Source organism: Carlito syrichta, unplaced genomic scaffold (assembly GCF_000164805.1).
Source record: "Carlito syrichta isolate Samal-C Ts95f unplaced genomic scaffold, Tarsius_syrichta-2.0.1 Scaffold302410, whole genome shotgun sequence".
NCBI classification, from domain to species: domain Eukaryota; kingdom Metazoa; phylum Chordata; class Mammalia; order Primates; family Tarsiidae; genus Carlito; species Carlito syrichta.
In genome coordinates, this window is record NW_007246506.1 from 689,110 (window position 1) to 714,810 (window position 25,701).

Consider the following 25,701-nt stretch of genomic DNA (forward strand, 5'->3'; position numbering starts at 1 on the left):
AGGCAAAAGCCTAATTTACTAGCTTAAGTCAAAAAATAAAGAAAGAAGGTAAGATATTAGTTAAGTTAAAATTAAGTTAAGAAGATACTTTCCCTGAGAAGAAAAAAATCATAAACTATTAAAAATTTGAAAAAGGACCTAAGGAAGCAAAAAACTCAAGAATTTGGGTAAATATCTTTTTTTTTAATTTTTAATTTGTGGGATACAATTCCAGGTTAGGCATACCAATGTTCATTATGCAGGTACCCTTGTTGATGAGGTGTGCCCCCACCCCACCCCGCAGTTTCCCACTACTGCCAATCCTGCCCCCTCCCCTCACTCCTTAAGTGCCATAGACTCAGTCTGCAACAAAATGGTTTGGACAATGGGATAAAATGTCAGAAAGAAGCAAAGCAGCTTGAGAAAAGATATACACCACTGAATGCCTACATATAGGAACGAACTCCTAAGCAAGTCAAATGTAGTGGAAGCAGATCAGAGTTACAAAGGATGAATAAATATTTTCCTACAAAGCAAATAACAGAAGCCACACATCTGATTTATTCAGACTTATGCATGATCATATAACCAGTGACAGAGTAGATAATAGGCAGGATTTCTAAAAAGTGAAATAAAAATCCTCAACAAAAAGAAATATATTAAATTTACGTTGCCATGGGGATCACCAACCAATATAATTTCACATGGAGAATATGATGAATCATTAGAGTGTGTAAAGAAACCCAAAAGTCCAGTCAAACCTCCGATTCTCAAAGGCCCAAATCAAGAACCTATAATAAAGGAGCTGGAAATTGTTTTAAACACACAAGTAAATTTAAGGCTAATGACTCCCACCCTTACTGCCAATAAGCCTTTACTTGCAATTAGTTCTTTTCTTTAATTTTTCTGGTGACAGCCCAATTCAGTCACACTCTAGATGCCATGGGTCAGGCATGCCACTTATGCCTCATGCTTAGCAGCCTGAGACACCAGAACAGTTTGAGATTTAGACTCTGACAATCAAGTATGAAAACTTGACCTCATTATCTCATATCCCAATAAACAGATCCGTTGGAAAATCTCAGATATAAATTGGCCAAAAAAAAAATTCTTTGTTGATCTTGAATAGTGAATAGGAACTACAGATTAAGAAAACTGAAAAACACATGGAAAAAAATTACTCCAATGATAGAATTTCTCTTTTCCTCTATACTGGTTTTTATTTTGCTACATAATAAAGGCATGAATGGTCTTCAAGAAACATTCAACTATGCAAAGAATCACACATATTATATATAGCAGCTAATTTTCCCAGTTCCATCTGTTCGATTCCATCCCTTCCCCATGATGCCTGAGATGCTACTTTGAAATATTGATTCTTACCTATGCACAATGGCTACTTTAAAGACTATCTAATTAAGCTGGAGAGGCATGGAAATCTTCCCACTTATTAAAAAGTTTCCCAGCCGGGCTCGGTGGCACAGCCTGTAATCCCACGCCTTTGGGAGGCTGAGGTGAGTGGATTGCCTGAGCCCGCGGGTTCGAGACCCGCCTGGGCAGCGAGACCTCATCTCTACAATAAATCAAAAAATCAGCCGGGCGTGGTAGCGCATGCCTGTAATTCCGGCTACTTGGAAGGCTGAGGCGGAAGGATCGCCGGAGCCCAGCAGGCGAGGATGCAGTGGCCACGAGCGGCCACTGCACTCCAGTCTGGGTGACAGAGTGAGACTCCAACTCAAAAAAAAAAAAGTTTCCCAACATTTTCTTATCTATTTTCTTCTCTCCTATCTTTCCCAACCTGGCTGGTCCCAACTGCCCTCATGGCTCAGCTCAAAGAAGTCTTCACGAGCACCCAAGCAAAACCAACACTTCCTCTGTACCTCACACTCTACATATCACACTCAGAAACCAAAAGCATGTTGTTCATTTACTTGTCTCCACTCTTTCCCTCCTTACACCTATCCACCATAGAATGTAAGCACCGAGACAATAGGGACTAGGGTGCTGTTTTATTCACGTTTGCATGTTCTGCACCCAGAAGCTTCCTTCGCATATAACAGGCACTCAAATATTTGTTAGATGAACAAGGAATGAGTGAATGAAGTCATCAGTTTAATATTAGTATTTCCAAGCAGTATTTATATTAAATGAAGCTCACAGACATATATATGTAAGATAAATTAGAAAGGAAAGGGTCCGTTAAAATGAAGCTTCAATAATCTAGGTATGAGGTGATATGCTCTCAAATATGGTAGTGATAATAAATAAGAAGAAAGACAAAAGAGACATTTCATTAAAAATATCAGTGACAATCAGGAAATGACTGAAGATAGAAGAAAGGATTAATGCAAATATAACCTATTGTTTTAATTTCAGATGTCTGAGTGGCAGTATTAATACACAAACAGTTGAGTTGATAAAGGAAGTCACTTTGCTGTAATGAATATAAATTTAGACAGTGCTATTTGATATTACTAAGACATCTAAAAAGAGCAAACTGAAAAAAAAAAACCTTAAGAAAAAGGACGAATAAAAAAGCTTTAGGGGACTTTAAGAGGAAATAGGGAAGGACAGGAAGTCCAAAGAAACTAGTCAGAAGGAGAGCCAAGGATCAGGCAGAAGGATAAAGACAAAAAGAATCCATCTGTGAATTTAGCCTGACACACTCAAGAAAAGAGTAATAAGGAAAAACCTATCCTGCCAGTTGGTAAGAGCCATTAAAAGTTACCATAACTTTACTTAGAAATAGAAACATGGGTCAGAATAGGAAGTTGAGAGACAGACTTTAAAAATATTTGTGTTATTTAAATAGTCATTGAAGATTTCTAAAATAAACTAAAAACAGAACTACCATACAGTCCAGTAATCCCACTCCTGGGTATTTACACAAAGGAAAATAAATCAGCATATTAAACGGACACCTGCACTCCCATATTTATTGCAGCACTATTCATAATAGCAAAGACATGGGATCAACTTAAGTGTCCTTCAATGGATGAATGGATAAGGAAAACGTAGTATATATACATAATGAAATCTTCAGTCATAAAAAAGTAGAAAATCACGTCATTTGTGATAATTTTGATAAGTAAAATAAAGTCAAGCACAGAAAGATAAATATTGTATGCTCTGATTTACACGTGGAAGCTAAAAAAGTTGATCTCACAGAAGTAGAGAAGAGAATGAGACAGATACCCCAAGGAGTATGGATCGGGGTGGGAGGGGGATAAAGAGAGGTTGGTTAGTGGGTACAGATACACAGAAGGAATGAGTTCTAATGTTTGATAGCAGAATACACTGACTATGCTCATCAACAATGTATATTTCAAAATACCTAGAAGAGAGGACTTGAAATGTTCCCAATACATAAAAATGATACTCAAGGTGATGAACACCCCAAATACCCTAACTTGATCATGACCACAGTCTATGCATATAACAAAATATCCCATGTACTCCATAAATACATATAAATTTTTTGTATAATTAAAAATATGTAATTAAAATTTAAAAACCACTAAATTAGTGAGGAAATAATGGAGTATAGTTGTTTTTTAGGACTCAATCAGAGTGATTTTTAAACCAGTTCATAAGAAAAAGCCAAGATATTATGTCACAGAAACCAAGGGACTCATATTTTTAAATAGCATGCTCATATAGGTTTTTAGGAAAAAACTGCACGAATAGGTCAAAAATAGGCATAAATGGTGTCATAATAGCAGGCCAGAAAGAGCACAGGTTTTTAGTTTCTCTCGGCATAATTTCTTAATCAGACAGAACACTTCTGTGGAAGAAAACAGACAACATGATAAACATGCTTTTAAATATTAAGCAACCATCTAGTAGTATGACACTTGATGGAATAATCAGGTGAGTGAGTACTCTTATTTCACTGAACTGCCTGTTTTTCCTAGTATATCATCCTTTAAACCATCCATAAGAATAGAAAAAATAGGTTACAAACCTGAAGATTCTCACAAGCAGGAAGGTTTGGTTTAATATAAAATACTTACTGTGTTAGGCAAAAGCACTTATCATTCAACAACAACCAAAACCCAGTAGCTTCACAAGCACACAGATTTGTCCTGTATTCTAGAAAATATATTATAAGTACTTAAGAAGTAGCTGAGAGAAAAACAAAAAATGGTTTCAAAAATGAAGAAAACAGTTGACCTAATTATTGTGAAGTACAGCAAAGATCATTTAGTGATAAGTACAAAAATTAGGACGGAAAGATTTATAGAAACAATATAGGAAATACTTTTTTTTTTTTTGAGTCAAGATCTCACTCTGTTACCCAGTCTGAAATGCTATGGCATGATCATGGCTCCCTGCAGCCTTGACCTCCTGGGACTACAGGCACATGTCACAGTAACTGGTTTTTTGTTTTTTCTTTTTGGCGTTTGAGTAGCGAGAGGTCTGTGTTGCCCAGGCTGGTCTGAAACTCCTGGACTCAAGTAATCCTTTTCCCTCAGTCTCCCAAAGTGCTGGAATTACAGGCGTGAGCCACCATGCTTGGCTTAATTTTTTTTTTTAACTTTTATTTTTTTGGCTGAAAATATCTCAAATTTTATTTATTTTTATTTTATATTTTATTTTGTTTAAAAGATGTAGCGTACAATTGAGGATTAGGTATACAAGTGGACATTGTACAGGTAAAGTTTGGGCCTCCATTTGGTCCCCACTTTGCCTGGTTTGAGATCAGGTACCCTTCTTGATGTTGTATCCCCACTACTGCCAATCTGTTTCTTATAGTATTATGGTAAATGTTCAGGGTCTCCTTATGAGTAAGAACATTTAAAAATATAGATTTAGCCGCGCTTGGTGGCTCAGCCTGTAATCCCGCGCCTTTGCGAGGCTGAGGTGAGTGGATTGCCTGAGCCCGCGGGTTTGAGACCCGCCTGGGCAGCGAGACCTAATCTCTACAATAAATAAAAAAATCAGCTGGGTGTGGTAGCACATGCCTGTAATTCCAGCTACTTGGAAGGCTGAGGCGGAAGGATCGCTGGAGTCCAGCAGGTCGAGGCTGCGGTGGCTGCGAGCGGCCACTGCACTCCAGTTTGGGCAACAGAGTGAGACTCCAACTCAAAAAAAAAAAAATAAATAAAATATATATATATATATATATATTTATGAGCAATAACAGAAATCTATTTAGTCTACAAAAAAAGTAACTTACTTAAAATAGCCACTGTTAGTGATAAAATAAAAATAAGATAGACTGTAACTGAACACTTAAGACTAATCACTTGTTTTAAAATTAAGTAATGAGACATACCTGTATCTATAGGAACATTTACTTAAAACAAGTACAGACAAGTCCAATTATTTCCATTTAGTTAGTGCTCAAAAAACATCAATTTGAATTATTTCTCTGACAGGCAGGGGGATACAAAATTATGAAAGATTTGCCCACGCCGTGGAGTCTATTGCTTAGTTTCAACCAAGACACTCTGATTTTTGGCAAAATTTTTTACATGTATACTTCATGATATTTCTTAATAAACATGAGATCTAGAGCCCAAAGTGAAAAGACATAGGGTAAATAGAAATAAAGAAGTATATTTACCTAGCAAATGTAGAAACTAGGAAACAAGGCACTAATTTCCAAAGTTAACAATACTCATGTTTCACTTTTTACAGTAATAAATTGACTTGTAACTAATGGTCAAAGACACTGAAGTACTTCCATGTTTCTATTTCAATTATGGGAAATTTGGTATAAAAAGCTTAAGAAAATAACTGATCAAAATTTATCTGAGCCTATCTGTCACTGCTCATTTTGCCTAAGATGCAGAATACACATTTAAGAATTTACTGCAAAGCATAACAAGCTACAAATCATTTTCTCTGAGTGTCACTTTTTCCCCTACGTAGACTCATCAGAAATTTGGAATTTGGTCACACACAGAAGGATACACTCAAAGAGCTTTTTTCCCTAATGGGGAAATTGTTACAGACAACTTAGTAGCAACAATGCATCATTTAGCAAGCTTCAAAGAATCGCAAATTAATTTCACATGAGAAAACGAGTTGAATTTTTAATCATACATCTGGGAAAATATGAAATAATATAAGATGACATACAGGGTTTCATTCTTAAATTTTAAAAGTAGTTAAATGGAAAATTCACAAAGACAGTGGTTCTCAGTGAATCAATGTATACTCTAAAGACATTTGGTAATCAGATTATCTGATTAATGCTCCTTTCATGGGAAGTATCTAGTATGCGGGTAAAAATAAGATTTGTTTTAAAACTCCTCATATAAAAATTGGGGAAACTTAGTGTATGTTTTTAAATATTATTGATACCTGCCTATAAAGATTTAGTATATGAGGAACAGAGGGCAAATTGGTCAACCTGTATAATTTCTTCCTCATTTCAGTCCTTCTTTCAGCTTTCCATGCTCTCTATATGCCTGGAATATTTTCCTTTCCAGTATTTGCCTCATTGGTGTTTATGGATTCATTAGGAATTGTTACTGGCCATCACATCCTACCCAGACCCCAACGAAATTATTATCTTTCAGGAATCATGGCATTTCTCACAAAATGTAATTGCATGTTTGTCTGTTTACTGGCTTTCTTCTCCAACAGACTATAAGCACAATGAGGACAGGAATCACCTCTGTTTTATTCAACACTCAGTGTTCCTGTAAGTATAAAACTGTAAAAAAAAGGATATCAATAAAGTCAAACAGACAAAGGATTCAAAGCACATATTGCAAAAATCACTGACTCCTAAAAATGAAATTTAACCTCTACTCATAAAGAAATGCAAATTAAAACTTCAGCAAGATGCCACTTTTCACCTATCAGATTAGAAAGATGAAAAGGCTATATAACATACTATAATGTCAAGGATGTACAGATACAGGAATTCTCACACACTGCTGGCAATAACCATCAAATTATAAAATGCATATATACTTTTATCCATGCTTACTCAAATAAGTCAGAAAATATTTAAAATTATAAAAAAGCCCTGTATACAATAAAGATAAAAGATATACTCTACAAATTAGCAAGAGACTAGAAATAAAACTGGGAGTAGTTAAATAAATTAAGTTTCATTCATAAAGATACTTTACTGAAAGATTCTCCAAGATATATGTTTTTAAAGTATGGTACAACACCCATTAAGATAGCTATTTTAAAAATATATATATAGATTAAGGATGTAAGGAAATGGGAAGCTTATGCACTGCTGGTGGGAATGCAAAATGGTACAGAGTCAGTGTAGAAAACAATATGGCAACTCTTCAAAAAATTAAACAAAGCATTACCATATGATCCAGCAATCTCACTTCTGGGTACATACAAAAGAAGACTGAAAGAAGGGACCTGGGCAGATATTTACACACCCATGTTAATAGCAACATTAGTCACAAAAGCCAAAAGGTAGAAACAATCCAAATACCTATCAAAGGATGTATGGACAAACAAAATGTGGTATATACACACACTAGAATATTTATAGCCTTAAAAAGAAAAAAAACCTGACATGCTACAACATGAATGAAACTTCACGATATTATGCTAAGTGAAATAAGCTTGGCACACAAAGACAAATATGATTCTATGTCTATAAGGCACCTATAGACTAATAGAGACAGAAAGCAAAATGGTGGTGCCAGGAGCAGGAAAGATAGAGGAATGGAAATTATTGTCCAACGGGTACAAAGTTTCCACTTGAGATAATGAAAAAGTTATAGAAATGGATGGTGGTAATAGGTTGCACAACAGTGTAAATGTTTTAATGCTACTGAACTGTACATTTAAAAATTGTTAAAACAGTAAATTTTACGTTATACCTACTTACCACAATAAAAAAAGACCCACTCAAAAAATAATAAAAACAGCACGATGTGCACGGCATGCTATCATTTGTATTATACACGTCTATGCCTATGTACATATGTACATGTACCCAAGTCTTCCTGTACATATATAAAATAAACAACAGTCTGGTCGGGCTCAGTGGCTCAGCCTGTAATCCCAGCACTTTGGGAGGCCGAGGCGAGAGGATTGCCTGAGCCCACGGGTTCGAGACCCACCTGGGCAACTTGGCGAGAACGCGTCTCTACAAAACATAAAAAAATTAGCCAGGCGTAGTATCGTGTGCCTGTAGTCCCGGCTACTCAGAAGGCTGACGTGAAAGGATCGCAGGAGCCCAGCAGGTCAAGGCAGTAGTGGCTGCGAGCATGCCACTGCCCTCCAGCCTGGGTGACAGAGTGAGACTCTAACTCAAAAAACAAACAAAAAAAACACAAGAGTCTGGTCACAGTAGCCACTCTCTGTGAGAGGAGCTAAACAACACAGAGATGAGTGCCTGAGTTTCTTATCTTTTGTTAAGTACTCCTGGTATAAATTTGAGTTACTAAAAAATAAATTTATTTTTCTAAAACCTTAATTATCTTGGTTTCTCCTAAGCACAGAGAACTAACAAAACTGTTACTTAAAAAGTCATGAATTTTTATTTAAGAATATTTCTCAGATACCTCAATTAATAACTTTTGCAAAGTTTTCATAAGCAGGGGATACACTTTAAATATCGCACTGAATAATAAACATTACTTCATTCATAAAATGCTCACTTAAAATAACATGCAATAAACACATTTTCAGTTTCATAAATTTTAATAACTATAATCACTACCCAAAATAATATGTATATATAGAATAGTTCCACCAACTCATAGAGTTCTCTCATGCCCATTCGCTTTCCCAGCAAAAAAGGATTCTGACATTCTGATTTCTATCACAATAGGTCAGATTAGTCTACTCTCAGACTAAAATGGAATCACACAACATTCACTCTTCTGGTCTGGCTTCTTTTGTTAAAGCATACATGCATTTGTATATGAGATCCATCCATATTACTGTGTGTTTTAGAAATTCATTATTTTTCCTTCTGAGTAGTATCCTGGTATAGGAATATACCACAAGTTTTCAATTCAGCACAATGTTGATGGATATTTGAACTGTTTCCAGTTTGAAGTTACTATGAAAATGTCTGTACAAATTTTTTTGTGAACATGTTTTCAATTCTCCTGGACAAATTCCTAGGATTGGTGCTCCCAGGTCACATAGCATGTGTTTTATGTTTGGGAAAATTCCTTGGAGGCCTTTCAGAAAGTTGCCCCATTTTACATTCCTACCAGCAATATGTGAGCGCTCCAGCTGCTGCACATTCTAGCCAGACTTTGGTGTTGTCTTTTATATCTTAGCCATTCTAAAAGGATCTGAGACAGTATCTCACATAAGTTCTGATTTGTATCTCCTTGATGGCCATGCATGATCTGGCCTCTGTACATATACCCTTGCCTCATAAACTTCTTTCATGCATCTGAACATGCCATGCTCTTACTAGTCCCTGGCACAAATTGTTTTATTCTGTTCACAAATTCTCTTTTAATAACCTGGAATTCCTTCCCTGCCCTCTAACACCCTCTTCTTAACTGGCTAGTTCTAGTCATCCTTCAGGTATCAGCATTATCACTTTCTTCAGGAAGCCTTCCAAGACCCTCCCGCCTTTGTTTTAGTAGAAGAAAACCCTTTATTGTAATACTGTGTTTAATGGCATGTCTTCCCTGCACTTCCCGAGAGCTGGGACCAGGTCAGTCTTGTTCACCTCCTTTATCCCTGGAGCATAATACAATATATATTTGTTAAATGAATGGCAGAGTAAATAAGAAAAAACTTTAAAGATGATGTAATATTTCAGCTTAGTCTTGAAAATTGAGTAAGAATGAAATTATCCAGTGAACAAAACGAAAAAAAGTTGAACATATGGGAAAATTCCTAAGAAGCACAAAACAGCACAAGTTTGAGGACACTCACATGGCTCAGTATGCCTAAGAGTAGAGTGTGAGGCAGGAATTGATTGGAGATAAGGGTGGACAACTAGAGAGGAATCATAGAAAAGTCAGGATGTGTCAGACAAAGGAAACTGGTCTGTACCTGTTGACATTGAAAGGTCACCAAAGCATTTTAAAGAAAACATGATCACATATTAGAAACTTAACTCTGTTGATAAAATGGAGGATACTTGGAAATGGTACAGCTGGAAACAGGAAGACCATTTGGAGGTCTTCATAACAGCATAAAACAAGAGCAATGGGAATGAAAAGGAGAAGTCAGAGTCCAGAGATACCAAAAAGCAGAAGTTACAAGCTTAGGGACTGACTGGATATGGCATAACCAGCAGGTGGGAAGGCAGAGCACCACAGAGGTCGAGAACACTGGTTCTGGGGCAAGGTTACCTGGCTTCAGTCCTAACACCACACTTACTAGCTAGGTGACATAGCAACTAGGTATTGTTTCTCCTCAACACCTCTGCCTTGTGTTCCTCAACAGGAGAATGAAGACAACAAAGGACCTTAACTCAAGAGAATGCTATAGGATTGGCTGAAGAAATACATGGACAAAAATGCAAAATGAAGAAAGGAAAATAAAGGGGTGTTACCTAACAGGTGAGAACAGGAAAATTTAGGAAGTGAGGCAGAGGAAGAAATCAAAGAGACCAGCAATGTAGAAGTAGATCCTAAAGAGGAAGCGCTTAGAGTCACAGAAGCCAAAAAAAGGAAAAAATTTCCACAAGAATGGAGCAGGCAATGTCAATCCTGCAAAGAAATCCTCCTTGGGGACTGACAAAGTTTCCAAGGGATGGAGCATCTGAGAGGTTCCCATGGCTTTTACAGAATCCATGATGTAAACAGAAGCCAGTGGTTGAAGTAAAGTAGTGCCTCCTCACTCAAGATGAACTGGGATTGAAGGGATGAGGGGAGAACACGTACTTTTGAAAATAAATGTATACCACTGCTTTAACTATTAGAACTAAAGTTATCTTTGACCTTGTTGCACTGCATTGATCATTCTGATGAAAAGCTAAATACCTTTACGCTCTAAACTCAATCCAAATCTGAAAATGACGCAGAACATCACAAGACACACTGTAACTTCTCATTGCTCTGTAAATTTTACAACAGACTGGTTAAATACCATAAAATCTAACCTGTATAAATGTAAAATATTAGTGTATGTAAGAACCTTAGTAGTCTGTTTTTCTAGGAAAACTCAAAATGCACATCAGTTAAGGATGCTTATTACTTAAGAAACTAACATCAAATACTTCTCTGACTTCAATAAGCAAGCAAAGATAGCTAAGAGAATAGGGTGGAAGGTCTACTTAAATAAAAACGTAGGGGGAAAGATATATGAAGATGGTATAAAGACTGGATGAATTAAGAGTATGCATTCTTGGCAAAGCAATGAAACTCAATGGTGAAGTTTGGTCTATACTAATTGAGGGTAACCTTCTCCAAGCACACATTTGGAGACTTATTTCACACCAAAAGATCTACAAAGAGAAGCTGGTCAAGACTTTGGTGAACATACAAACTGCTCTTAGTTTCCAACAACTCAGTGGGTTTCTCAACTGAACACTGGCCTCAATAGCAGGAGCAGATGCAGTGAAAAAACTGTTCCAATATCTCAGATCCCAAAGAAGAACAATGAATATGTAACATGCTGGGTGCTAGTCAAAGGAAATGCTAAGGCTAATGTTTCAGCTGCTTGACTCTAAATAAGGGTTCACATTTTGACGTATTATAAACATCATGCAGTATTTAATTGCATTTAGCCAAAAATATTCAAATATGAAGTCTAAAATAAAAATGTTAACATATCAGTCATTTTCAAAATAAAACAAGGGTAGAAGACAATATGCTGATTATTTGATGGAAGGTAGTTTCTTTTAAATCTGCTGGATATGTGCTACAAGTAGGAACTATGATTATAATTGATTAAATTATTTTGATTCACAAAAGAAATCAGAAAAGCTAGATGTTGTTTGCATGAATCTCTCTTTAGTTAACTAGATTTTCATTTTTAAAAGCTTACAGAGTTGAATACTGCTGCACAGGGGTGCAGGAAGAATCAAACAAGTCATTGCTAGAATAGATTATGAGGATCATTTGAGTTATGTTTCTGTTAAGTTCCCACAATCAATTGGTATTCTTCAGGGACAATGAAAGCTTATGTGGAACTCTGCTGGAATTAACAGGGTTCTACAACAGCTAGCTTGCAAATTTAGGTACAGAAATTTAATCCATAGCTCATCTTCAAAAAAGAAAAAACAAGCCACTGCATAAGCATTACACTAGTAGACAAAAAACAAAATCTATTAGTAATACCACTTAGTACAAGCTCAGAATTTTAAATAATGAGAGCAAACCTAAATATCTATTAAATTTTTCCTCAAAAACATACATATAGGCAACCAACACTAAGAATGCTCTGTTCAAGTAAGTAGGGGGAAAAATACTATGTATAATATGTGAAACTAGTTCCACAGATAAATGTAATAAATGAATAAAAGTGAATAATTATCGCTAGAAGGCAGTGAACTTTCACAAATTTTGACCAGAAACAAAACTCACTCACACTAATGTGCTTATAAAACAATTTTTTCAAGCAAAATGATATCATTAAGGATCAGGTTTATATTCCAGAATATTTCCCAATGCCAAAAAAAACTCTCAAAAGGAGTTTGAGTAATAGTAGATTGAGTTCTAGTTTCTAAGCTGCATCATCTCCAATATCTTATCCTCTATATTTAATATTGGGTTGAATCATATGAAATTGCCATTTTTAGACATCAAAAAGTGGTCAAACACTGGCAATTTTATATGGTTCAACCTAAGTAAAGTGGCCAACAGAATAGAAAAAAGAGAGAAAACTCGTATCCAGGTAGAACCAGGAGAAGGGGGCTATCCACAAGCCATAAAGTTGGCAGCATTTCTGACAGATATAGTACAGATGAAACTGAAATAATTCAAGTTCTGACCTGCAACTGCTCTGTGTGAAAAATCAGCATGGAGTCCAAGTCATAAATAGAGTAGATTCTGACAGATTCTGGCAACAGCTTCTAATCTGGAGGGCCAAGGACTGAAGCAAAGCTGAATCTTGGGAAAGATACTCATCACAGTGCCCATCCTTCATCCTCACAGCACTTTAGTGAGCCCCACTCTACCCAGTGCTGTGACCACTGCAGAGGGCTGCTGGCTAATGAAGCCACACTGAAGGGAGCCAAGCATGACTGGCCTCACCACACCATAAGTGGCAGGGCAGCAAGCCCAGCTTCCTTCTGAGGTGGCTGGACTTTGTTAAGCAATACCTTCAGGTAGGCCACAACTCCTACCCAGTTTACAGGCCGCACAGAAACAAAGCTAAATGCAGAAAGTCAGCCCCAGACTCAGCAGCTTCACAAAAGACACAGGAGACCAAAGATGGGGCATTCCATCTTCAGATCTTCTTACAGGTCCTCTCTTAGCCTCTCTCAGTCCTATGTATAACCTGGGATCCTTCCACAGCTGCTGGATCCCTGATGCTCATGGCATCTTCCAGGACCTAGTTCTCCAACAATAAGGAGAAATATATCAGTTGGTTCTCTTGTTTATAAGCAACACAAACTGACTCTAGATAGATATGTTGGGAGACTGTCCCAGGTACACAGAATTGAAGGCAGGCTAAAAGTCCAAGCTTAACAAAGGGCTGGAGGAAAATGAGAAGTCATGCTGCAGGACCCACAGGGATGCATCACAGGAAGTCTCATAAATGCAAGGTGCCGTGAAGAATGACCTGCAAACTTCCCTCTGTGTCTGCTTCCCTCTCTTCCATCTGTCACCTCTCACTTCACTCTCTAAAGATATGAAACCCTGGGAAATAATATGTTGATTAACTGAGCTCAGGTCAAGCTTATCTGTCTGGACTAGAGGAGGAAGAAGGAGGATTTGACTTCTCTTTGAGAGGTCATTTCCCAAAAGGAAATCAGGTGAAGTGGATGCTGGCCGGCCAGGAATAACAGCTGCTCACAACAAGGAAACCAAAAGTACCTGGTCAGCAAAGGAAAGGATTCAAGGCAAGTTACACTTTGTTTTGGAACAAATTCCAGGTGTGGATACAACTGTTCTTGCTCAAAGATACAGAAAAAGGGAGAAAATGCTTGTACTCATGGACAACAACACAAAAGCACAGAACTAAAGTGAAAATGAAGCATTCAAAAGCAAGAAAAGTACTAGAGAGTACTGAATCAGTGGGATCCATGAAAAAAATTCCAAAATGTCATAAACACACACAAAAAATGAAAATGCACATGAAAAGATAAACTGGAGTCATGACAGCTAGATAATTGAATTCTAAAATAAATAAGACAAAAGCAGTAGCTTGAATTTGTAGATGGAAAACTTAATGAAAAGTTATATATATATGTTGGTGAAAATTTAGAATTTCATGTATGAAGTAAAAAAAAAAAAAAGCATCTGAGCATGAGGGGGAGAAAGTTATCTTCAATGAAGCACTATATATAAGGAAACTTTTTTAAAACATAGAAAACATATTTTCTAGTTAAAATCTCCCACTAGAGAAGACTGTAAAGCTGGCTTCAGAACTAAAAATTACAAGTGTCCAAGAGAAATACTCAAAGTGACAAAAGCTAAAACAGTAAGAGCCACTAATACTTACTGGGGATTTAAAATGTGCCAGGCATTGTGCTAAACATGTTATTTTCATTAATTCAATACTCATAAAAATCAAATAAAATTAGTTCCAACGTTTGACAAATGAAGAAACCTAGGGACAGATAAGTCAAGTAAATGGAAGTCACACAGTAGATGATGAGATCTGCCAGGATTTGAACCTAGGCAGCCTGGCCCCAGGGCCCATCCTTTAGAAGTGCCATTCCAAATAGACTGTCTTTTAAGTAAAAAGGACAGCAAACACACAACAATACAAGAGGGTAGTGATAACAATATTAGTCATAAAAAAGGAGAAGATGGTCATTTGTCAATAATGAAAGCTAAGAGTTTATGAAGAAAGAGAAGAAATATTAGCCTGGGAGTGCCCAGAAACCTGTAGTCCCTGTTCCTATAAGTGTCTGTTAAATGAATGAATGAGCTAATAAATCAACAAAAATCCAGGCAAGAAAGAAAAGAAAACATAAAGCACCCAAAACATAGAAGAAAGCTGACAAGGAAACAGTAGAAAAAAATAAGTATAGCCAATTCTGCTATAAACACTTGTTTTAAAATGAGAATTATATTAGGAAACAAGTTTTTGCATTGTGTATGCACAACTTAGCTCCTGAGAATCACAAGGAGGCAGAAAATGCTGCCCAGATGAATCAATCTGACGTACTTACTTATGCATTTCTTAACCAATTTAACACAGGTAAAACTGGACTAGCACTTTTATTAAGTTTCCATCTTTTGTGTGTATGTATGTCACTAGTGAAGTTTTGAGTGCCCTAACTGTATCTTTTTCCATAAGCCCTGTGGTTTAATAAGGCAGTTTTACATAACAGTGATTTTTGAAAATGTGTATGCATGACAGCAGAATTGACTGTACACAGATAAAAATATTGAATTAGCAGATATTCATCAAACTCTACATTCTAAAACCAATTTGACGTAAAATACCAATAGAGGGTTCATTAACACTGATTACACATTAAGTCACCAAGAAAAACTCAAAAAATTCTAAAGAATAAAAAGTGGCCAGTCCATATTCTCTGACCAGAAGCCATTAAAGCTAGTTTTTAAAAAAGTATAACTGGGGAAAAAATAGCACCTGCAAATTGAAAATTATTTTCCTAAACATATTTGAGTAAAAAAACCCAGTAAGCACACTATTTAAGGAAAAAAATACAATAATGAGAAAATGGCATATAAAAATGTAAAAGCTAGTTAGCACAATGACGAAAGGCAAACACTCAGATGGAGACATGCATCTTATTAAATAGACTGACCCATTAGGCACTAGTGAATGTGGGCAGAAGGAATTAGAAAAGATGAAAATAGAAAGGTCAAGTGTAAAAAACAATAAAATATAAATAGGTTCTTGGAGGTAAGGTAGGCAAAAACAAGAAAAATAAGTAAATCAAGAGGAAGGAAAAATAATCAGATTCCCAAAGTAGTAACAAAAAAGCAAAATTAACCACAAATAGGATAATTCTTAAAATCTGAACAATCTGAGTAAAATCTCTACAAAAATTATCATTTTATTGGAAACTAAAAGTATTATTTGTACTCAAGGAGTACTATAAAACCTAAACAGACCAAAAAACCCATTTTAATATTAAAATTTTGTCAAAGAACTACCTATAATACAAACACCAGTCCCACATGGTTTTATAAGATAGCTCTTAATTTTTAAAAGGTTGCAAACTAGTAACAGTTAAACTAAAAATTCTGAAATGCTGACATAGTCTCTATGTCTCCATGTATGTGTGTGTGTATGTGTGCATGTGCATGCAAGTATGTGTCCCTACCTACATTATGTTAATCTAAATTTGCTGCTAACATTTAAATTTAAAAAGTCAAGGTATTATACACAACATTTTTAAATTCCAGCTTGTTGTAAGTGGAAGGACATCCTGACAACCCTGGTTCCCATGGCAACACATGGCTTGAGTAGTAGTGGCTAGCCCCTTTGGATACAGCAGTCACTCAGCTCATGCCAATACCCCCATAGCCTATAGGCTTTACTCAAGATAACTTCCTAGTCATCCCTGCAAGCATTTTAAACCTATTAGGAATTCTAAAAAAACAACAACAACAAAAAACAAAGCTCCAGTGGAAATGATGGAAAATCAATTATCCCCAAATTACCTTTAAATGTTAATGTCAATTTTCATCAAAATCCAAAGAAATTTTTTTTGATGGGGCAGGAAGAATTTAACAAATTAATTCTAAAACTCTTTGAGAAAATTAACTCGCCATTCACTAAATCAATTATTTAATAGTTAACAAGGAGTCTTCCAGGCAAGATGGCAACAGAACAGGTCGAACTGTGAGAGTCTCCACAAAAGCAAGTGTCCATAAAGATTGTGCGTGAATGGGCATGTGCTAGTGGGTGAGTGAAAGTCCGTCTGAGGGGAGACTGGGGTTCATGCAGCCGAGGTTCTCCTCCGGAGGTGAATGCAACCCACCACCGCCCTGAGATTGAAGATTCAGGTACACACGATCATCAGCCGTTCTTGGAGCTCTCATGAGGAGGCAGCAGAGAATAGCCAACCCTCACCACCTGGCACCCGACCTACACCATCACGTGCAGTAGCAGATCGGGCACAAACAGGAGGATCCAAGGAGATGGCAAGTCAGGGAAATCTGAAATAAAGCTCCAAAGCAGGTCATAAGACACTGACAGGCACCATCTTCTCAGTCCCCAGATGGGATAGAGACTTGCATTGCCCCACCCAGCTTCGCCCAGCCTCCATCCTGGGACCAAAATGTTACCTTCTCATCATAGTAACTCAGAGACTGATGCCCCTCCCCCAGGATGGAACAGGCACAGACATGTCAGATCTGAGTGGGAGACCTGACAGCTGCAGCAGCCAGTAAGGTGAGTCTGGATCTGATACATCCCCCACCCACAATAGTCCATGGGGCATCTGACCCATGCTGAGAGAAACTCTATCAGCCTGCACTAAGATTGGAGGGGAGGGGCTGGAGACCAGAGCTGTTCCCTAAGGCGGAGACCTGAAAGGAACCAAAACTCACGGAAAGGACCAGAGAGCAAGTTTTGTCTTTTTTTTTTTTCCTTCTTTTTTGTTTTAGTTTTAGCTTTTCTTCTTTTTTCTTTTTTTGTTTACATTTTTGTACTTGCTTTATTTATGTTATTCTAATGATTTTATTTTAAATTTTCTGATTACGTATGGGTATATTTAAGGGAGAGTACACAAACAGGGCGGTTTTTTTTTTGTATGATTGTCTGTATGTTTTTGTCTTTTTTGTTTTTTCTGTCTTTATTTGTCTCTGTTTATTTGTTAGTTGGTACATCTGTCTGTTTTTCCTCTTTTTCACTCTCTCCACCTCCCTTATGTCTTCCTCTTTCCTTTTTCAATTTTTTCCCCCTTTTCTTATCTCATTTTGCTTCCGGGGGGCAAACAGACACCCCACTGCATGGACAGATTGTAAGACAGTAGGAAGGTGGTTCCAGGGGACCCATACACCTGTCAGCAGATACTGGGATCTACAGATAGCTTCTGAATCACAGTTCTACCCTTAATTAAATCTCAAAACAGAAAAAAACACAGGTTCCCCCCCCAGTCCAGCCTCAGAATTGAGTAAAACCAGAGGATCTATGTAAGAAAGAAAGGGAGATTGAAGAAACAGAAATAAAAGCTATCTCCCCATCAATAAACAACAGAATTAAAGAAGAAGTAAAAAAAAGGGGGGAGGAAAACCTACAAAAAATGAAGAAAAACCAAAGGAGACCTCTGGGAGGTCAGCCACAGACAATACAGACTGTGAAACTGAAACAATGAAGAACACCCAGAACGACTGGTCTCAAACCACAAACCCAGATATCAAGATATTAATAGAGAGAATAAATAGAAATGAGGAGAGACAAGAGGAAAGAATGAGGGAGTTGATAACTGAGTTAACAACAATAAAAAATACAGTGAATGAAATAAAAAACAAACAGATAAGCAAGGAAAACAGAATTAGCCAAGCAGAAGAAAGAACCTCAGAGCTTGAGGACCAAAATATGGAACTAACCCAAACTGTTAAAAACATAGAAAAGAAGCTTAAAAAGAAAGAACAAAACCTCCAAGAGATGAGTGATTATTTCAAGAGACTGAACTTAAAATTAATTGGTAAGCCCTGAGGCAGACAGAGACACAGAGACCATCCTGGAACAAACATTCCATGAAATTATCCAAGAAAACTTCCCTCACCTCATCAGTGATGTGACCATTTAAACACAAGAGATTCAGAGAACCCCTACAAGACAACAAATGAGAAGACCAACTCCTAGACACTTAGTAATTCACCTAAACAAAGTAGGTATAAAAGAAAAAAACCCTAAAGGCAGCAAGAGAGAAAGGTCAGACTGCCAACCAGAGAAGACCAACTGAATTGCAACAGATTTAACTACAGAAACACCTCAAGCTAGGAGAGCTTAGAGTCCAATCTTCAAAGTTCTTAAAGATAAACAATTTCAACCAAGAATTATCTACCCAGCTAATTTTCATCAGTGATGGAGAATTAAAATCCTTCTGAGTCATTCAATTCCTAGGAGTTTACGCTGCCTCCAGGCCAGTTCTAAAATAAACACTTAAGAAAGTCTTACACACAAAAGAAAGGGAAAAAAGCATGACAATGCCCTTCACAAGAATGCAGGAAAAAGACTGAAAACACACATGAATCAACCCAAAAATCAAAAGAAAGACAACAAACAAACAGCAGCAACAACAAACTCCGTAAGAACCTCATGACAGGGATAAACTCGTACATGTCATAATTAGCCTGAATGTGAATGGACTAAATGCACCACTGAAAAGATACAGAATGGCAATATTGGATAAAATATCATGACCACGAACAGTCAAAACAATCATTATCAAAAAAAAACAAAGCAGGAGGCATCATACTCCCAGACTTTAAGCTTTATTATAAAGCTACAATAATCAAAACAGCTTGGTATTGGTACAAGAATAGGCATATAGACCAATGGAACAGGATAGAAATTTCAGAAGCAAAGTATCAATTTCTCAACCAACTCTTCTTCACCAAAGCCTCCACTATCAACCACTGGGGAGAGAAGAACCTGTTCTAAATGGTGCTGGGAAAACTGGCTAACCACATGTAGATGGTTAAAACAAGACCCCTACGTATCCACATACACACAAAAAAAACTCTAAATGAATCAAAGACCTAAACATAAAACTTCAAACTATAAGAACCTTAGAAAACGCAGGAGACACCCTTATGGAAGTTGGAACTGGCAACCAATTCCTGATCAAAACCCCATGTACCCATGCCATAAGAGGTAAGATAGACAAGTGGGACCTCATCAAACTACAAGCTTCGGCCAAGCCAAAGAAACCATTTAGAAAGTGGGGAGACAGTCCACAGATGGGAAAACATATTTGCCAATTGTATATCTGACATAGGCCTAATATCTAGAATCTAAAAGAACTGAAACGTGTTGAAAGGAAAATAAACAAATAGCCCTATTACAAAGTGGGCAAAAGATATGAATAGGCACTTCTCAAAAGAAGACATATGAGGAGACAACCAATACATGCTTAGCCTCACTAGTCATCAAAGAAATGCATATTAAATTCACACTGAGATACCACCTTACTCCAATCAGGATGGCCATCACCAAAAACTCAAAAAACAACAGATGCTGCAGAGGATGCGGCAAAAAGGGAACACTTCAACACTGTTGGTGGGAGTGTAAACTTCCACCAATGAAAACAGTGTGGTGATTCCTAAAAGATCTAAAAATCAACTTCCCATATGACCCCACAATCCCCCTACTGGGAATATACCTGGAAGAACTCAAATCACTCTTTGGAAAACATACCTGCACATGCATGTTCATTGCACCATTATTCACAATAGCAAAAACATGGAACCAACCGTGCTACCCATCAAAAGTGGGCTGGACAAAAAAGTATGGTCTTACACACAGGGGAATATTACACAATCACAAAGAAGGACAAAATTATGAACTTCACAGCAACTTGGATGGACTTAGCATCTATAATACTGAGTGATCTGTCACAGAAACAAAGAACCGAGTGTCACGTGTTCTCACTCATAAGCAGAACTTGAACAAATAAGGTAATACTATGATAAAGCGATTGGCAGTAATGGGAAACTTCCAGGGGAGGGCGGGGGCGGGACTGGCAGTAGTGGGACACTGTCAGGGGTAGGGGGTGCACACCTCATCAGCAAGGGTACCTGCATAATGAACATTTATATACCCAACCCTGAAATGTACCCCACATATTTAAAATTAAAAATAAAAAAGAATAGCTAACAATAATTTATATTTCAAAATTAATTAAAAGAGTGAAGTTGGAATGTACTTAACACAAAAAAATGATAAATTCTTAAGGTAATAGATATTCCAATAACCTCATTTGATCATTACACATTAATTGCTTGTATTAAAATATCTCACGTGCCCCATAAATAAATACAACTATTATGTATCCATAATAACTAAAAATATAATTTAAAAATATATATAAGCCTCATCTCTACAATAAATCAAGAAAGATGGGGGAAATTTAAACTGTCAGTTATTGAAACATCTTAAAGCCACAATTATAGTCAAACTAAAAAGTCCACGAAACAAATCAGAAAGTCTAAGAATTAATCTATATTTAAACATAATAAAGATGGCATTTCAAATCATTAGAAAAGGATGGACTGTTCATATCTTAGGGAGGCAACATGGCACAGTGTTCATGGGGCACAGGCTCCAGAGCCTGAACAGAATACTTGAGTTGCCATGTCCTAGCTGGTGACTCATGAGGATAATAATTGTCCCCACTTCACAGAATTGCTGAAAGAATAATCATTTACAATTTGTAAAGTGCTTAAAACAGGACTAATACAGTAAGTGCTATGCAAATGGTGTTAAATAAAAGAAAACAATTAATGATAATACTTAAATATTAAGAACAGGAGCACACAGTGATCAAAACTTCCCATCATACCATAAAAAAAAATTTTAGTATATTAAAAAGTGAATGGTGAGAAAATGAAACTAGAAAAACAAGGACTATTCATCTGACCTCTAGTTTGGGGAATACATTTTAAAATATGACAGCAAAACAGTATTTAAAGAAAGCATTTTAACAGATTTGACTACATAAAAATCCTAAAAGTATGTATATCAAACACTAAGAATTAAGAAGAAAATAAAAACTTAAGGAAAAACAAGTATTGCGGACTATCTATATATGTATATAAATACTCTTACAAATCAGTAAGAAAAAGAATAAGCAAGTCACAAAAACTTTTAATAAAATTAAGAAAATAAGCAACATTGTTATAAACCAAAAATGTAAATTATAATAAAATTTTTCAACCATCAAATTGGCCAAGGTTTTCAAATATTACATTATTAGCCAACAGGCAGAAAAATTGATACTTTCTACATGGGAGATTGAAAAATATATTGAAACAAACTATATAGGAGTCACTTTGCTTATATGCTTTAAAAAAAAAAACTCTTTAAAATATTAAGCCTCTTTGACCTAGTAACTCCATTTCTAGGACAAAGTAAGAACATAAAGGATTCCATGGATACATTTCAAATCACTTTTCAGAGACGAAACAAAATCAGTGGAAAAAAGGATGTGAAGAAATACTTTACGTTTCAAATATAAATCTAAGAAAGTTCATCTAAAAATGTAATACTTGTTTCACTGTACAATTAATCTTTACTATTATCAAATTTCAAAAAAGTTTTAAAACAAACCTTTTAACAGCATCCTTCTTCTGAACATCTATAATATCCCACCACTCTGAAAGGTAAGAGATCTCAGACCACATAAACTTCCTCCTTGAGTCTTCTTTCAGCTTTAGGACCATGTTATTAAAAATATACTGAGTCTTGTCTCTAAAGTATTCACTGAAAGTCTTCAACCAACCTAAATCAAGACACAAATATACCACAAAGGTCTGATTCACATGGCTGAACTCAGTTACACTCTATTGCAATACCTTTGGACACCATTAGATGTTTCATTCATATAAAGATATATTTTAAAATTTAACAAGTCTTTACAATTAATGAAATTCCATTTAATTGGCACAGGACTCAGAAATCCACTAACACTGAAACAATGAAAATACTCTGAAAGCTGTACAAATTTAGACAGAAACAAAAAAATAAGAAAGATGACCTAAGGCCAAGAAGCAGTTATTTATACCTAAAAATCATAGCATCTAGTTCTATTTTTTATCTCTAGATTAAGGATTTTTTTTTCATTTTAAAAATATGAACAATGTCAACAAGCTGGCAGTACTGTCCTCATAATATATGGGGTACAAATGTTATCCTGTCATGCCACATCTAAATTAATTCCCCACTCATTAAATAAGTTAAATTTGTTAAAAAGAAAAAAATCATAAGTATAAACTATACCTAAAAGCTAGCAGCACAGCAATGAGGTAATTACAGTATTAATATGAATCTTGAAAAGTAGTAATAAGTAGAATTCTACCAGATACAGGTTGGTTCCCCTTTAAGACTTGATTATTCAATTTTTTTAGAACCACAAAGTGACACTAATCAAATGTATACACATCTTGTTTTTTCAAAATTAAATTGTACATGTTGACAGCTGTTATCTGATTTTTTTCCTATACTTCCCAAATATCCTGGAAATTTCATCTAAAGACATCTGCAATTTGGCCCTAACAAACATTTTTTAATAAGACCCACCAGTCCAAACATAGCCCCATCAGGCTAAAATGGCCAAGGTAAAAACATACACAGCCACCAAGTCTACCTACTGGTGACAGGTAAAGTGGAACCACTGGAAAAATAACCTGTTCTCATCTATAAAATCTTACAGGGAGGAGTTTCTATACATCTAGGCTGAACTACTGCTATTATTTCCAAACCTCATACATGTGAAAGAACTAAAGGATTAGGGATCTAAATGGCTGTTTCTTGCCTGTCTATGGTTAAGTTAGTATTATACACTGTATTTAGTGGGGGGGGGGGAGGCCTTCCAGGACAAAAATGTAATACAACTATTTTGACAATGCCAATAAGAACTTTTGAAAAAGGCATTGCAGTTATGACTATATGTATCCCTGTTGCTTTAACTGAAATCTACTCACTCACTCTATAATTATTATTGAGCACCTATAATGCGCCAAGTATGAACCTATGAGCCAAATAGGAATAAAGTATAAACTATCCTTTATAGGACTTTATTGACGTGGAGCACTTTTAAGTATAAGTATTTGTCACCATAGAACACTTCCTGTATACTTTAATTTTTCCAAGTTTCACTAAAAAAAGCCTGCAACTATAGAAAAACTCAAGATATGTCATCAAATAGTGGTTTCCATAGAATCCCACCTAACTTCACAAAGGTCCTAACCTGGAGCACACCCAGAGCACTAAGTCAGGAACCACCTCTGGTATCACAGGGATGAGCCAAGAAAATCTAACCTATCCTTAAATGAGAATGCCCTAATTCCCTGCTGACTATGCCAAGTGCTAACTTAAAAATGTCAAATGCTCAGAACCAAGCTTGGGACAATAATATAGCACTTGATAAATATTAGCTGCTATTATTATTATTATCATTATCATCATACCGTTAATTGCCCTTTCCCTCACTTCTACAATTAAACCAAGTAAAGAAGCATTTTAAAAAATATTTCTACACATTTTTTTTTTGAGTCGAGGTCTCACTCTGTCACCTAGAGGACAGTTGCAGCTCACTGCAGCCTTGAATTGCTGGGCTCAAGCAATCCTCCCTCCTCAGCCTCCTAAATAGTTGGAACTACAGACATGTGCCAAAAAAAAATTAGATTAGCTAATTTTTAAAATTTTTTTGTAGAGGTGAGGTCTCACTACCCTGTCTAGGTTGGCCCTTAACACCTGATTTTTAAAAGTATACAGTCAGAACATTTAAATAAACTGTTCCACATCTCAAGCATATTGGTTACTCAAAATTTCAGTTTGTATAGAATTCACTCTATATCCTTGTTATGAGCAGAATTCTGTCATATGTTGGAGTCCTAACCCCCTCTACCTCAGAATGTGACTACATTTGGAGACAGGGTAAAAAGGTAATTAAGGTAAAATGAGGTCATGAAAGTGGGCCCTAATCCTGTACGACTAATGTCCTTATAAAAAGAGGAGATCAGGACACAGACACATTTAGAAGGAAGACCATATGAAGACACAGGGAGAAGACAGCCATCTACAAGCCAAGGAAAGAGGCCTCAGAAGAAACCAACCCTGCTGACACCTTGATCTTGAACTTTCAGCCTCCAGAACTGTAAGAAAATAAACGGTTGTTGTTTAAGCCATCCGGTCTGAGGTACTTTGTTATAAACAGCCTTAATAAATTTATATAGTCCTAGAAAAAACTAGTGTTATTACCATCCCAAAAGTAAAGATTACAATGTGGAGACAAATTTATTTTATTAAATACCATCATAATATTTAACATACTATATCTACCTATATATTGCAAAAATAAGCTAAATTCAAATATGTACATAAGTTAATGTATTTCTGAACCACGCTCTTATGTTATATGTAACCTAAGGACCACGAAAGTTATTTAAATGGCTATATTGGAATTATCGTTGGGATATCACATATACCTTTTTCCTAAATTTTAACAAAGGTCAAAACATCCCTAATTATCTGACTACTAACTCAATTAAAGAACTATGAATAGTGGAATGCCTCCAAAATTAACTTAATAATTAAAATTCCCACAATCTAGCATAAAAGGCAAATTTAGAAGGACTAGTCTTTATAAAGATCGGTAAGTAAAAGGATTTTTTATACAACTATTTATTTTCAACAGTTATAACTTATGATGAACTAAGACCATTTCAAAGATGAGTTTGTCACAGGAGTTTGCATACAGGAATTACAGTGACTGATTAATCCATTTTGCCTTCAACATTTCATTTGCCCTTCAACAATCATGCAGAAAATATGACAGATATTTACGTGAGCCAAAATACTAGCTCAGAGATGTCAATTTAAAAGGCTTCCATAAAACTCACACTAACATCACTACAATATAGCACAATTAATGAAGAATGAACTGAAAGATAGCCTCTTGAAGCTTTTGCTATTGAGTAATATAACAGTAAATTAGCTTTTATTGCTCTTATACAATAGAGTAATCAAGTATTCCCTTTT

At 36.1% G+C, this 25,701-nt stretch overlaps 1 protein-coding gene across 1 annotated transcript in view; it reads right to left on the reverse strand.

The window, feature by feature from the left end:
- The window catches only part of MAN2A1 (mannosidase alpha class 2A member 1), a 175,292-nt gene that overhangs the window by 112,776 nt on the left and 36,815 nt on the right, over positions 1-25,701 (reverse strand). The window contains exon 4 of the mRNA XM_008056604.2: positions 22,270-22,441. Coding sequence (XP_008054795.1) covers positions 22,270-22,441 — 172 coding nt within the window. The remainder of the gene's footprint in view (positions 1-22,269; positions 22,442-25,701) is intronic.